This window comes from Bidens hawaiensis, unplaced genomic scaffold (assembly GCF_021521415.1).
Source record: "Bidens hawaiensis isolate Kalapana, Puna unplaced genomic scaffold, B.hawaiensis_p1.1 tig00019805_1, whole genome shotgun sequence".
Classification (NCBI taxonomy): domain Eukaryota; kingdom Viridiplantae; phylum Streptophyta; class Magnoliopsida; order Asterales; family Asteraceae; genus Bidens; species Bidens hawaiensis.
Window position 1 is genome coordinate 289196 of NW_027493009.1, and position 14432 is coordinate 303627.

Here is a 14432-nt window from a genome sequence, read left to right on the forward strand (position 1 = left end):
AAAGCACACTTTAACATATGACAAGTTGAGTTCCAACGGGTTGGAACGTCCCAATTCGGCCCCAAATACTTTCTTTCAACCGACTTGCAATAGTTCTTATATTCAAGATGTCTTCTTTTACCACTTTTGAAGACATCTTGTAACATAAGTCTAAAGTATTTTAAATCATCACAAATGTGTTCATTGTCAAGACCTATTTGGACAACCAAGTTGATGATATGTGAAACACATTGGACATGAAAAAAATCCCCGAAACAAGGTGGTGAATATTTAATGATAAATTTTTCAGCCGCCTTAGTATTGTTTGAAGCGTTGTCAAACGAAATCGAAAATATTTTATTTCTCAAGTTGTAAGTCGTTATAACTTCATCAAGTAATTCAAACAATTTTTCGGCGGTATGTGGGAACGGGAAGTTTTCAAAAGCGATGGTGCGTTTCATCAATTGCCATGTCACCGGATCAACCCAATGAGCGGTGACACATATGTATGATTCGGGCAACCCGTGTGGTGCCGACCAAACATCGGTAGTTAAACTAACCATGGCTTCTAAAGAATGAAAAGACTCGATTAACTCTTTTTTAGCACACTCCCACAACCTGATACAATGACGTCTTAAGGTAGTACGACTTACATGTGTGTATCTCGGTTGTAGAGTTTCGCGAATCAACGACGTCAACTCCGGGTCATCAAAGTGGTTAAACGGCAAACCTCGTTGAATAACGAACTTTGCCATTCTATCTTGAACTTGAGTCGTGTTGTAACGAAATAGTGTACCATCTTTACCCAAGTCAATTTGATCGGTCGCGCCAATCCCTTTCAACGCCTTGCAATATGGCTTCTCGATGTGCTTTCTCAAAGTAGAGTTGGAATCGTGCTTTAATATTGAACCACATAGTTTGCAACGAGCCTTTTGATAACCTTCGTCATCCACAATCAAATCCCAATTCTTCCATACGTCTTGGTTGCGGTTATGGTTGACTACCGTAACAACCCTTGGGTCCTCCGTAACAGGAACGGGGGCAACAAAAACACTCTTCTTAGCCTTGTTGTTAGTTTTTTTGATGGGTGCCATAATAATATTTAGTTGGATGGTCGGGTAAAGGAACGGGTTTGCTAAAGGAGTAGTATTGTAGTTTGTTTTTGAGTTTGGTGGTGAAACAAGTAATGGAAACAAGGTATATATAGGTTTGGCCCAAAAACCGGTTCCAACGGCTATTTTACCGTTGGAACCGGTTCCAACGGATCTATTGTCTTAAAAACCGGTTCCAACGGCTATATTACCGTTGGAACCGGTTCCAACGGCTAATTGGTGTCTAAAAAAACCGGTTCCAACGGCTATATTACCGTTGGAACCGGTTCCAACGGCTAGTTTGACTTTTGTTTGACCCTTCAAAAAAACCCGTCGGAACCGGTTATTCCGGGTACGAACCAAACCGGTTCCAATTAAGAACCGGGTAGGAACCGGGTTGGAACTGGTACTGACATATAAATATGAGAACCGGGTACGATTTTCGGGTACAAAAATACCCAAACAGGGTATTGTTCCAACCGGGTTGGAACTGGAACCGGTTCCGGTTCGGTTCCACCAGTTAGGTTCCGGAACCGGTTTTTTTGTGCACGTCTATCAAATATAATGAGCTTCCAAGAAAGATTCTAAATGCGGCTTGTTGACATGGATTATAAGTTACAACCAACATGGATCCAAGAATTTTGTAAAACCACGTCAAAAAAAATCAAAATGTGACATAGTTTGACCAATTTTATCAAGGATACCACCAACAGCAAAAGCATAATTGATCCCGCCCAGAATCATTTTTCTGACCCGAAAATGCCAATGGGGCTGGGATTCCCATCCAATTCCTTACCCAAAAAATAATTTGAAGTATGTTTAAAAGTTACACAATAGCAAATTTAAACTGATACTATACATATATTAATTATACAAAATACAATACAGAACAAAATTAACATATATTGTTAATAGACTCTCGTTTTACATTATTGTTAATAGATTCACGTTTTACATTAAGCAATCCATCCCAAAGTGAAAAATTAATCACTTTGGCAAATCACCTTTAAAATATGTACCTTAACCATCAAACTTTATCAATCAACTTCTCTAGTCTTTCAATTTTTTTCATCCTCGGCAACAAAACAACAATATGACATATTCTTCTTCCAAATTCTCAACTTAACCTGTGAGAATTTGTCTTCCAAATACTTGATTGATCCCAAGAAGACACTGTCATCTATTATTGAACTCTGATGCCTATTCAGTTAAAAATAATCAGTGAGTTAGACTAATAAATTAAAATTTTTAGTAGTTGAAAACTATCAGGAAATATAAAAAACAAAAACATGAAAGTTATAAGTTATTTGATTTCCTTATATCCAACATTTGATGTTTCATTTGTGTTATACTGTTGATAGCGAAACATACAACTGCCCATTTTTTTCAACAAAATACTTATGATTAAAATCACTATCTCACAAATACTTATATGAAAAAAAAAAACTAAATTTAGCTAAGTTGCAACCATATACATGAAGCAGCGGTGACAATTTCAACTCGTTTACTTGTGAATGGATCAATTTTCCTTTTTTAAGCAGTCTAACGAAGATAATTAACATAAAAAATATGCATGCTTTTGCTTTAAATAATTATAGGGCACCCAAGTTCACATGTATAATTAAATCGTATTCAACAATCAATACAATTCACATAAAAATATGTGAGGTTATGTTATTTTTACCAGCCAACTATGAATATAATAAGTAGAAATCAATACAATTTGGTTTTTAACACGATACATTTTGTTTTTCTGTTATAATTGAGGATTCTAATTTCTTTCGATTTTTGAATCAAAATAACGTGCATGCCCAGTTTGGCTTCCTTCTTATGTTAGAATCCTTTAATCACACGGTCAAAAGCTTTCATCTTTTAATGAATAATTGATCAAATGACATGTATAGAACCTGAATTGCACTACACTCCCCTGCAAAATATAATTGATTAAAGTAATGATCAGAAAATATGATTTAAATTTAGTAATTGAATATGTATATGAATTTTAAATTGTTTCCTTTATAATTTTCATTCAAATTTTAATTCAAACAAATACAGTCTTTCGTAAAATGCATAATAAAAAAAGAAACAAAAACAAATATATTTTGGGCTCAACCCCGGGCTCGTTTAAGGATTCAAGCACGACTCGATTTGAGCTTTCAACGTTCATGAGCTGGAGTAGCTAATGAACGATTTGGCCCGTTTACACCCAAGCCCTTGTTCCTCAGACAATGGGATATGAACAAAGCTAACCTAGGATATGAGCACTTATACATTATCCACGAATTAGATCTTTGAGGAATGTGATAGATATCAGGAGTCACCTCCTAAAAGAAAACAAAATCAAACTAACATGATTTAATGTTGTTTGATTATAGTAGGCTTATAAAGATAATACCTGCAAACATATAACATCCGGATAATACAGTTGGATAATGTCACCACTCGCTCTCATTCTTATATGAAGTTTGATATCTACAGCATGCAAAATATCGTAACTCAAAATCTTCAACTTGCTCAAATCCTCTGTTGGCTTAATTTCAACAGCAAAAAAACATTGATATATGAGAACCATATCAAATAATCACTAAACCATTTAACAACATTGATGTGCTATGATATAATAAAATGTAAAGAATGATTTCTCTAGTGTGTAAAATCACACTACCAAATGATATAATAATGGTATTGATGTTAATCAAATCAATAATCAATCCATTAGAAATAAAAGTATTCAAATGCATATTTTATACTAACATTTTCTGTCTAGAAAAGTAACCTTAGATAATTCAAGATTGTTTGATAAAGATTACAGAGAACAAAAATCATTCCCTACCTCACAAAAGTCAATAAATTATTATTAATTAATAAGAAAACATCACAAGACTCAACTAAATCAACAATTATATTTTAAAAAAAAAGGATCAACAATAGTTAGAAGACGCATAAACGTGAGCCCGAAACGTCAACAAAAATTGTTATTCTTTTATATAGAGTATAGATTGCTTAACAAATCAATGGGTCAACGGATAAAAGTAATCCAAAGTTAATATCAATGCTAAAAAAACCTTCTCATTCATTCAATTAAGAAAAACTATATTACTAATTATTTAATACAACCTTTTTAGTTAATGCTACACATTACTTAAGTGTTTTGGTGTGACCTGAGTCACCCGATGAAACCTAACTCGTTCAGCTTGTATAGTTTGCAGGTTATGCATATGTTGGAAATAGTATTTGTTATATATCCTAATTATAAATTACAAAGAAATACATGTCTAGCATAAACTATGTACCTCAAGAACTCCTCCATTTGAATATTTTAAAACATGGGGAAAAATCTTAGTGGGTTGAGCTTTTTCTTTTGCTGCATAAATCATAAGTAATTAAAAATATCAAACCTAATTTCAACCAAAAACAATTGCAGTTATGCTTTTTGTTACCAATAATATTGTTGATTCCTCCCAGCCAACCTACAGATTTGATATTGAGCATATAAGAAGTTCAAATTTGTAAAAGAAATCATGCTTTAACAAAACCACAGTTTATAACCATTCATTCAGTTATAACTATAATTAATTTACAACATAACAGGTGACACAAATTAATATCAAGATTGATGCCATTGAGGGCTGAAAGAGCAACTCTTTTTAAGAACGACGTACAATTAAGTGGAGATGAGTAGCACAAACAGGATATGCATGCAACATAGAAAGCTCTTGTTTACCAGTTTGACGTATATTTGAAATAACATTCTCTACAAAGAAACCTAATCATGCTATTATAAACCTAATAATCTCCGTTAGATGTTAAAACTGAGACACGGGTACATTGATTGAAATGCAAAATTTATTCAAGTAAAACTGAGATTAGTGAAAGCAATAACCTAACCGACGAAAACATGAATGGCGAAATCGATTCTTAATGTGACAAAACAATAACGAAATCTGAAAAAACTAATTTAGTGGAAAATACCTTTCATGATCAATGCACTGTGTGCTCTGGGAGGCGGAATCGGCTGGGGGAAGTCGATCGCATATAGAGATGGTGATGATATGTAGGCGGCGTTTGGGTTTCACGATTGAGAAAAGTGACGATATAGAAATAGGGTTTGAACCCGATCCAAACCCATCACAACACCCATACCCGCGAATTTTATATAAACGGGCTAAATCATTGAGAGCACACCGTTTACGAATAAAACAATCTGGTGGCTTCATAAGGGGTGAGGAGCGACACATAGGATTTTAGGGTCTTCGTTTATATATATTATTATACTAGCTTTTAGCCCGCGTGTTACGCAGGTTACTTTTATGTGTTTTTTAACTATTGATTTAGCCCAGTTTGACTCGTTACCTTATACTATGTTTGTTAGTATACATCAAGAATTTATAAAATTCTACTAAATCCATAAATCATTGTTGTTATGTTTTTTTGTTATTGTACATCATGAATTTATAAAATTCTACTAAATCCAAAAATCATAATATTGTAAGTGATAACAATTAATTTATTTCAAATAAGAAAAAAATTTCTTGAAAACGACATTTGTCGTTTTCTTAGCCTGTTTGCCCCTTTTGTCTATAATTGGTATCTTCAAACCCGTTTTGCTCGTAACTCTTGATAGTGCGACATACAGTTGTCCGTGTGAGAAGACATCATTCTTTAAGTACAAAACCACCCTACCTAATGACTGTCCTTGACTTTTGTTTGTTATCATAGCGAAGCAAACTGATAAGAGATATTATTGTCTTGTAAACGTGAATGCTATGTTCCTATCAAAAGGTGTCAAAGCGATTCTTGGATAGAGATCCTCTTACCAGTATTAGTCCTTGAAAGAATTTTCACTTCGATTACATGCGTACCCAAAGAAACTAATTGAAGCCTAATGTCGTTGCATAAGCCCTTTCTTTGATCGATATTAGAAGCATCACGGGTACGTTGCTTTTTAGTATAAGCTTGTGGTTTGGCAGCCCGGATATTTTAAGACCGTTAAGTATCTCAGTAGAGTATAAAGTTAGATCGACATTTCCATTTATGTAGTCAGACTTAGCTACAAAATCTAAGCTTAAGTACTCGACCTAGTCACCAGGAAAGAATTCAAGTAGGAGATCATTAATCTCATGAAAAACCTCATTTGTTGGTGCAAGCAACCCCTTTTGCTGAAAGTATGTGGGGTCTTGTCTACTGTTTAGAATGTCTGGATAGACAAACTGAATTAGCTTTATGATAGGGCCGTCACATTGTTCAATAAGTAAATCATCTGGTATCTCTATTTTTGCCTTACCCTTATTAGGTCCACCAACTTTACCTTCTCTTATGTCTAGTAGCCATTTAGAAAACTTTTTGGTCTCTTCTATGTCAGCCGATGACTGACCAATTGTTAACCTTATGTTTCTTGTTAATCTAAGAACACGAAAATGGTGCCAAATATAGGACGAACACAGAGAGGCGTTTACTATTTGTTGTCTGCTTCCTTTCTGTATTACCGGTAGAACCTGTCTAAAATCACCTCCAAAGACGACAACCTTTCCTCCAAATAGTGATTTTGACTTTAAGACATCTTTGCAAGATTTGTTCAGAGCCTGAAATGCGTGTTTGTGGGTCATTGGGGCTTCATCCCAAATTATTAGCTTTTCTTTTTCTAATAATTCGGCCTCATCCGAACCTCGTTTTGTTACGCAAGATGAGTCCTCATTTAGGTTAATCGGAATATGAAATCTGGAATGTTCTGTTCTACCTCTGGATAACAATAATGATGCGATCGCGCTTGATTTAACGTTTAAAACAGTATTACCTTGGGATCGTATGGCTGAAGACAATGCTGTCCATAAATATGTTTTCCCTGTCCCACCGTGACCGTAAACAAAAAAGACACCGCCTTTATTATGTTGTACGGCTTTCGTTATTATGTCAAAAATAGTTTTCTACTCTAAGGTTATCAATCTAAATAGCTTTTCAAATTATGTTCTTTCGGTTTGTTGATTGTATGATTGCTCGTCTAGAATAAGGCAATTATTGATAACAGATAAGGACTCTTCATCACGGAAAGACGTTGTCTCATACCTTGTTAAACTTGAGTTGTTTTGTTGTAGGATTTTCTTGATTTCGAGTAACATAAGATTCTTGATTTAAATAGGGATTTGAATCCAATTATTATTGCTGAATGAATATAAATTATTTAAATTATATTCAGCTACACATTAAATTTAATAGATCTCCTAAATCTGATTTGACCTATACACGGGAACAATGTTTCCAAATCATATATATATATATATATATATATATATATATATATATATATATATATATATATATATATTCATATTTTTTTTAAAAGCCAACAAACATAAAATGCCTAGGTACTCCGTATAAGGTGACCCAATGACAAAAGGTCATCGCCAGCTGGCCCAACCCAGCTGTAAGGAGTCCTTAAGCGTCTCCAAGTTATCTCCAATTCCGGGGAAAACTCACCCACTAGAAAATCTACTAGTGGTAAAACCCGGATGCCCTCAAGATCGAACTGGAGATCACAAAGATCTCAGTCTTCCTTCATTGAACCACCCATGCCCCCCCCCCCCCCCCCAAATGTTGTAAGTGGGAATTGAACTTGGGTCTCCATTGAAAAACCCAAACTCCCTACCACTACACCACATTAGAAATATATCTATTTCATATATGTATCACACGTAGAAATCACCACATCTAGTCTCATAATTTTGAATCATTCATTTTACATCTAGTCTCATAATTTTGAATCATTCATTTTAATTATGGCATCACCAAATGTGTATACATTATATTTGTCATGTTCTTTTAATTTTATACACATACTAAAACCCATCCATGTTACATTGATCATCCAATTTTGATCAATTTCTTATTTCAAAAATTGTACACCTAATATTTTTCAAACGTATCCTTTTTAAAATCATTTTCCCAACAGATATTAGAGCATTCTCATCCAACCCCTCATATTATGTGAGGGGTGTTTTTATAATTTAAATAGTGATTTAGGGTGTTGTGAGTGAAGAGTTTTTATATTTTAGAAAAAGTAGTGATTTTTCTGTATATTTGAAAAGTTACTGTTTATCCCCTATAATTTTTTAATATATTTTGAAAGTGGTTGTGAGTGAAGGAAAGAGAAAAGGTAACGATAAAAGGTATAAAAATATTATTTAATTAAAATGGAGAGAGAAAATAAAGTGAGTTTTAGTGTAATTTTTGGTTTGGAAATAGGGAGTGAGATGAGAATGCTCTTAGAAGTCATATGGATGTAAATTTTAATAATATGCCGTAATTTACTAATCCGAATCGACATGCATTCCGGTCTCTATTTGTGACTCGCATATAAACAACTTAAGATTAGTAGCAGCAAGCATACTTACAGAAAACAAAAAATCCAAGAAGCAATTAGAAAGGAGAAAACAAAATCCAATTAATTAACTTTAAAGCTCTAAAAATTGAAAGAAACAAAACCATAGACATATAATTCGCCACAACAAAGGTCAAGGATTCAAGGTACACGTTTATTCGCTACTCGTTTCTCCAAAGGCAAACATCAATTTTCAATAATATCCAAATGTATAATATGTTTAAAGTATTGAATCTTAAAACTGTTTTAAATGAAGCCTAAAGATTTATGCGTATTTACAATGAAAAGGAAATAATTTTATTTTTGCTAAAACTGGAGAAACTGTAACATCCAACTTTTGTTAAATAGTAAATAACAGAAAGTTTTATGATTATCTGTGTATCGTTAAATTAGTCGTGTGATAAGTGTGGATTGTGAATGAGATTTGGGCTTGGGAATGGGTTATGGGCCGTAGGGCTCATGAAACCCCTATAAATACCCAACCACTTCCCTATTTTCTTTCTTTTCCTTTCCATGTATACACACACACACACTAGAACACACACTTTCTCTCTAGCACCCACATCCTAATCCAAGCAAAAAGGAAGGAAGAACCTCGTGTGTGAACGTCATCAACACCAAGAATCACGTCCAGATCTTCGAGTTGTTTCAGATCTGGACCAAACCCGAGAGCAAAAGGTGAGTTGGTTAAAAAGGTTAAGTCTTGAGGTCGGATTCGACATGCAACCTGTTATACTAGTAGATCGGGTCGTAGGAAGTTAGAAAAACATAAACTTGGTGAGTTATAACCTCACGGGTGTGTTATAGAACAAAAAGGTGATGTTTGGACTAAGTAAAACACGGGTATACAAAGTTGGTACAACCCGAAACCCATAAAAAGGGTTCAGACGGGTTTTAAGGAAGGGTCTCGGGATAAGATGGCTCTAAAATGACAAACTAAGGTAATCGGGTCTTAATTGCATGAAAAAGAGCTTCGCATCTCACGCCATGCGAAGCGAAATGGCCATGCGAAGCGAAATGGCCATGTGAAATTCCATGTGAATTTCCATGCGAAATTCCACACGACTCATTTTCTGATGCGTTTTTAATAAATGACTATTAATGAAAATAAATAGGGGCTGCCGCCCCTAGACCCCGCTACCAGGGGCGCTGCCCCCAGACCCCCGTTAGTTGAGGGTTTCATTAACTTAGATGTAGGAAGTAGTAGTATTAGATAATTGACACGCGTAATGTATTGTACAGTTAGCCGTGCACAACCAAGGAAGGGCATTATCATTAACGGCGAGAGAAACCGACTCCAGGTGAGTTCTAGCCCCCTTTGTCTGTTATGTTTCGGGGCTGTATGCATACTCCTATGTGATAGATAATACACTTACTTGATTGGCAAGTGTATGATACGTGTATGGTGGTGTATTGAATGTATTATTACATAATAATTGTATGAATGAGTATGTATGTATTTATAACTAGAAGATATGTAAAGTATGCACGTATGATAAATGTATGGTTATTCGAGACAGAAGGGACCAGACTCTCATAATATCTGAGATGTTAGGGACCAGACCCTTACAATATCTGAGATGTTAGGGACCAGACCCTTACAATATCTGAGATGTTAGGGACCGGACCCTTATAATATTTGTGATGTATAGGATAGAATAGCTTATGGTATACCATAGGGTTTATGAAAGAAAGTATGTAAGTACGTATGCATGTATTTAAAGTATGTATGAAAGAGGTAATAACAGGTAACGTATGAATACGTATCTTCGGACACGTATGAGTAAGGATATGAATGTAATATATGTTAATTGATTAACTAGAACTCACTTAGCTTAGCTGACTTTTAGTATGCATGCAGGCAAATAGATTGAGGTAGCTGACTTGAGGAGAGACACATGACATGAGCTAAAGAGACTAGCATATATGAAAAAATGTCATGACTGTTTTATGTTAATGTTTATTAAAAGACAACTTGTATGTTAAGACATGATTTGATGTTTTAATTATTTCGCGAAAGTTTTAATTAACTCTGATTTTAGGACTGTGTTTATGAGTAAATTCAACGCCAAAGTGGGGTTACCGGGAACGGGGCCTTACAGAAACCTGTTAAGAGTTTGAAATACGGGGCCCATTGAGATTTTTCATCTATTACTAATGGGCTCCGTAACTCTAAATGTCGCAAACGTTATGCCATTTTGAACCTTTTCTAGCACATTTCGAATTGGTCCAATTATGAGTATGCTAGCTCTTGATTAACTTCTTGTCAAAGATTATTAAAATCCTTGCAGCTTACATTATATTTGGTTGATTTACTACACCTGTATGCCTGATTTGTGTGATTTGTTCTGCTTTCATATGTGTTATTTGGACTTTATAGCATGTAATAATAGTGAAAAGGATGAATAAAAAATCACCGCTATTCATCACATGTTAACAATAAGATATTTTCTTGCTGCAGATATGGCTACAACGATTTCAATACATTCTACATACAGGTGAACTCCCTACTACTAATGCTATTATTTTTGGGTTATTCTTGACTTTGACCAAGTAGTTTGGATTTCTTATATTATTTTGATTTCCACAACAGGCAGCTTCAGGTACTAAAGGCGGTTCGATTAGGTCCCAAGTCATTGATTGGCAAGGAAGTGCGGTTGCATTAAACGCTGGTTGCAAATTTAAATAAATATATGCATTTTTATACTCATTTCTGTTTGATTATAATATGTGATTTGGTGGTATTTTGGTCTAAATTTAAACTCACAAACATACGATTTAACAAAAAGAGTACGTAGATGTGGCTGCAAACCATCAAGGGTTCCTTGCCAAAACAACTACCATGAAGCATCTTTCATAACCATCACAGCCCGCCAACTTAGAGTGAATATTCGAACACCTCATAGATGACTATATAATCATCAAATATTAAAAAAAAAGATACAATCACATTATGCCCTATATAATTGCAAGTCTACTAAACTTGTAACAAATTATGTAACTGTGCAGCTTCAACTGAACCTCTTCTAGTCGATAACAACATAGTCTACATCATTAGGATTCTTTTGTTTCCTGGAACATGTTTTCGAACATGAGCATGAGTCTCGGCTTCTTGGTGAAACATGTTGACCAATTCTTGCAACTCAAGTTTTCGCAGTTCAACTTATTCTTTAGTAACTCAAGAGCAAGACTTGCGGATTAAGTTTTTATAGTTTTCTGCTACTATCTTTTTAATAAATAAACTTGTTTCATCTAGTAATATTTCTTGACTTTCACCTTTTTTCTAGAAACAGATAACATTTGGTTCAATGTATACAATTAAAAATTGGTGTATACAATCAAAAATTGGTTGATAAAGTATTAGATGTTTATAACTAATAAAACTACAATTATAATATTTATAAACCCAATTGATTCACAGTTTAAGCAAGCACGAGCATACAACTAACATTTTCATACGTTATCCACACACACCCCCATCGAATAATCAGAGAACAGCAAGATAAATAAAAATATACATAATCAAGATTAGTTCTGGTAACAGAGATTAGAACCCAATTAACTGAATGATAATATACCAACATATCAGTACCAATTAGAAACATGCTTACATAAAACGCAATCGAAAACCAGAAATTAGGGTTCCTGACTACATGAGTAACACATAAATACACAACAGATACATTAAATAAACTCAATTAACGAAGAATTATGATAATTGTTGTAATCTTAATTACCTGCGTTGATTGTAAACAGAAGGAGATGAGAATTCTAGTAAGGCACTTGTTAGGCAGCGGGTTTAGGGTTAGAGAGAGAGAGAGAGAGCCCGTGAAGTTGAAATTAGAGATGGTTAGGAATTAGTTATGACCCGTGAAAGAGTTATTTGAGTTAAACCGGGTTAAATCAATGAGAGTTCATAATTCGTAAATTAAACAATATGGTGGCTTTCATAAAAGGGGGGAGCGATCACATCGCGACACATAGGATTTTAGGGTCTTCTTTTATATATATATATATATATATAGGGGTGGGATTCATGAAAACTCCTCTTAAAGAGAAAACTTAAAAACTTCTAAAAAGTTATTTTTAACTTTTTTATAAAAAAATTTTGAAGTTTCTTTTTTTTTTCCATTATTCTTATATGTTGTTATTGGTTCCAAAAAAAAAAATCCTGTCGGTAATCTCGTCGGTGTAGTACACATGTGTAATAGTGTGCATTACATATATGCAAAAGTGTTGTATTGCATATAATACATCACTATTACACATATTTGATATACACTATTGTATATATATAATATAAGACTAATACACATATCAAATACACATTAGTACATATGTGTAATACAACATTAACGCACATGTGCACTATATCAAAGAGAAAACTTAAAAACTTTTAAAAAAATATTTTTAACTTTTAAAAAAAAAAAATTTGAAGTTTCTTTTTTTTTCCCATTATTCTTGTATGTTTTTATTGGTTCCAAAAAAAATCCTGTCGGTAACCTCGTCGGTGTAGACATATGTGTAATAGTGTATATTACATATATGCAAAAGTGTTGTATTGCATAGAATACATCACTATTGCACATATTTGATACACACTATTGTATATTTGCAATATAAGAGTAATACGCACATCGAACACACATTAGTACTTGTGTGTAATACAACATTAACGCACATGTGCACTACATCAACTTTTATTTTATTATTATTTTTTTTTGCATATTGTATAATACTACTACACATATACAATACACAAATATTGAATATATACAATTAAACACTGTTGAACTTAAAAATACATAGTAATACACATATGTAATATAACGGTATCGCACAGTAATATGTATGTGCATTACAACGGTTTTTATTTTTTTCGAGTAAAGGGTAAGAAAATATAAGAATAATAGAAAAAACAGAAATTTGAAAATATATTTTTATTTTTAATTAAAAATAATTTTTAGGAGTTTTTAAGTTTTCTCTATAAAGATAAGTTTTTTTCCTCTCCCTATATATATATATATATAATCAATTATTACATAAAATAAAAGGTAATCAGCTATTACATAAATAATAAAAGAAACATATTAAAAATTATAAATTTTGTCGTTCTTTGTTTCTTCATAATCATATTTGAACACCCAGCAACTATAAAAACAAACAAATAAAATAACAATACTTATACAAACACATAGCTTACCTAAACTACTCAAACTACATAAATTACTCAAACTATATCTATGTCAATTACACAAATTACTAAATTACATTTATTATCCAATCATGAAATTCACAAAATTACATATATTACCAGCTACATATAGTACATAGAAATACACGTATTACACAAACTACAAAAATTACTCAAATTACATAAATTATACAAATTAAATGCATTACGCAAACACATAAGTTACAAAAATTAAATAACAAATTACAAAAGTTACACAGATTATACAAGTTATATGATGTACACATATTCCATAAATTAACAATTACATATACTACACAAAAATACAGATTATGAAATAATAAACAAAATAAATAATATTTAAAACCAAAATAAAACTAATAAACAAGAATTATATGTCTTTATTTGTCTGTAATAATAATAAACTAGAAGAAGCCAATGATCTCTAGTCCAAATTGTTGGGGTGAGACATCCAAAGACTTAAATTCGATAAGAGGAAGATCTTAAGTTCAAGTCATGTTAGAGACAAAAAGTAGAAGCTCAAGTTAGGTAAGGGGTTTTCTCACCTAAAGGTAGGTTTCCACCTGAAGGTAGAGCAGAGATGATCGGATGGATCAATGATCCGTTAAAATAACAAAAAAATATATAAACACGATCTAAATAAATTTATGTTGACATGAAGTGATGTAAAATTGTACTTAATAATAAGTTCTATTAAAATATGTGTAACTCATTCTTAGAATAACCACTTGCATGTACATCATATGGTATCTTAAATATAAATAAACAAAAC

At 33.0% G+C, this 14432-nt stretch overlaps 1 protein-coding gene across 1 annotated transcript; it reads right to left on the minus strand.

The window, feature by feature from the left end:
* Positions 1–6148: 6148 nt before the first annotated feature.
* LOC143559315 (uncharacterized) lies at positions 6149–6676 on the minus strand. Its single transcript, XM_077047930.1, has one exon. It carries the CDS (start codon positions 6674–6676, stop codon positions 6149–6151), a length of 528 nt encoding a protein of 175 aa, XP_076904045.1.
* Between the last annotated feature and the right edge of the window lie 7756 nt (positions 6677–14432).

Coding starts and splice junctions, on each gene's coding strand:
- LOC143559315 (XM_077047930.1), bottom strand. CDS start 6,676: ATGACCCACAAACACGCATTTCAGGCTCTGAACAAATCTTGCAAAGAT.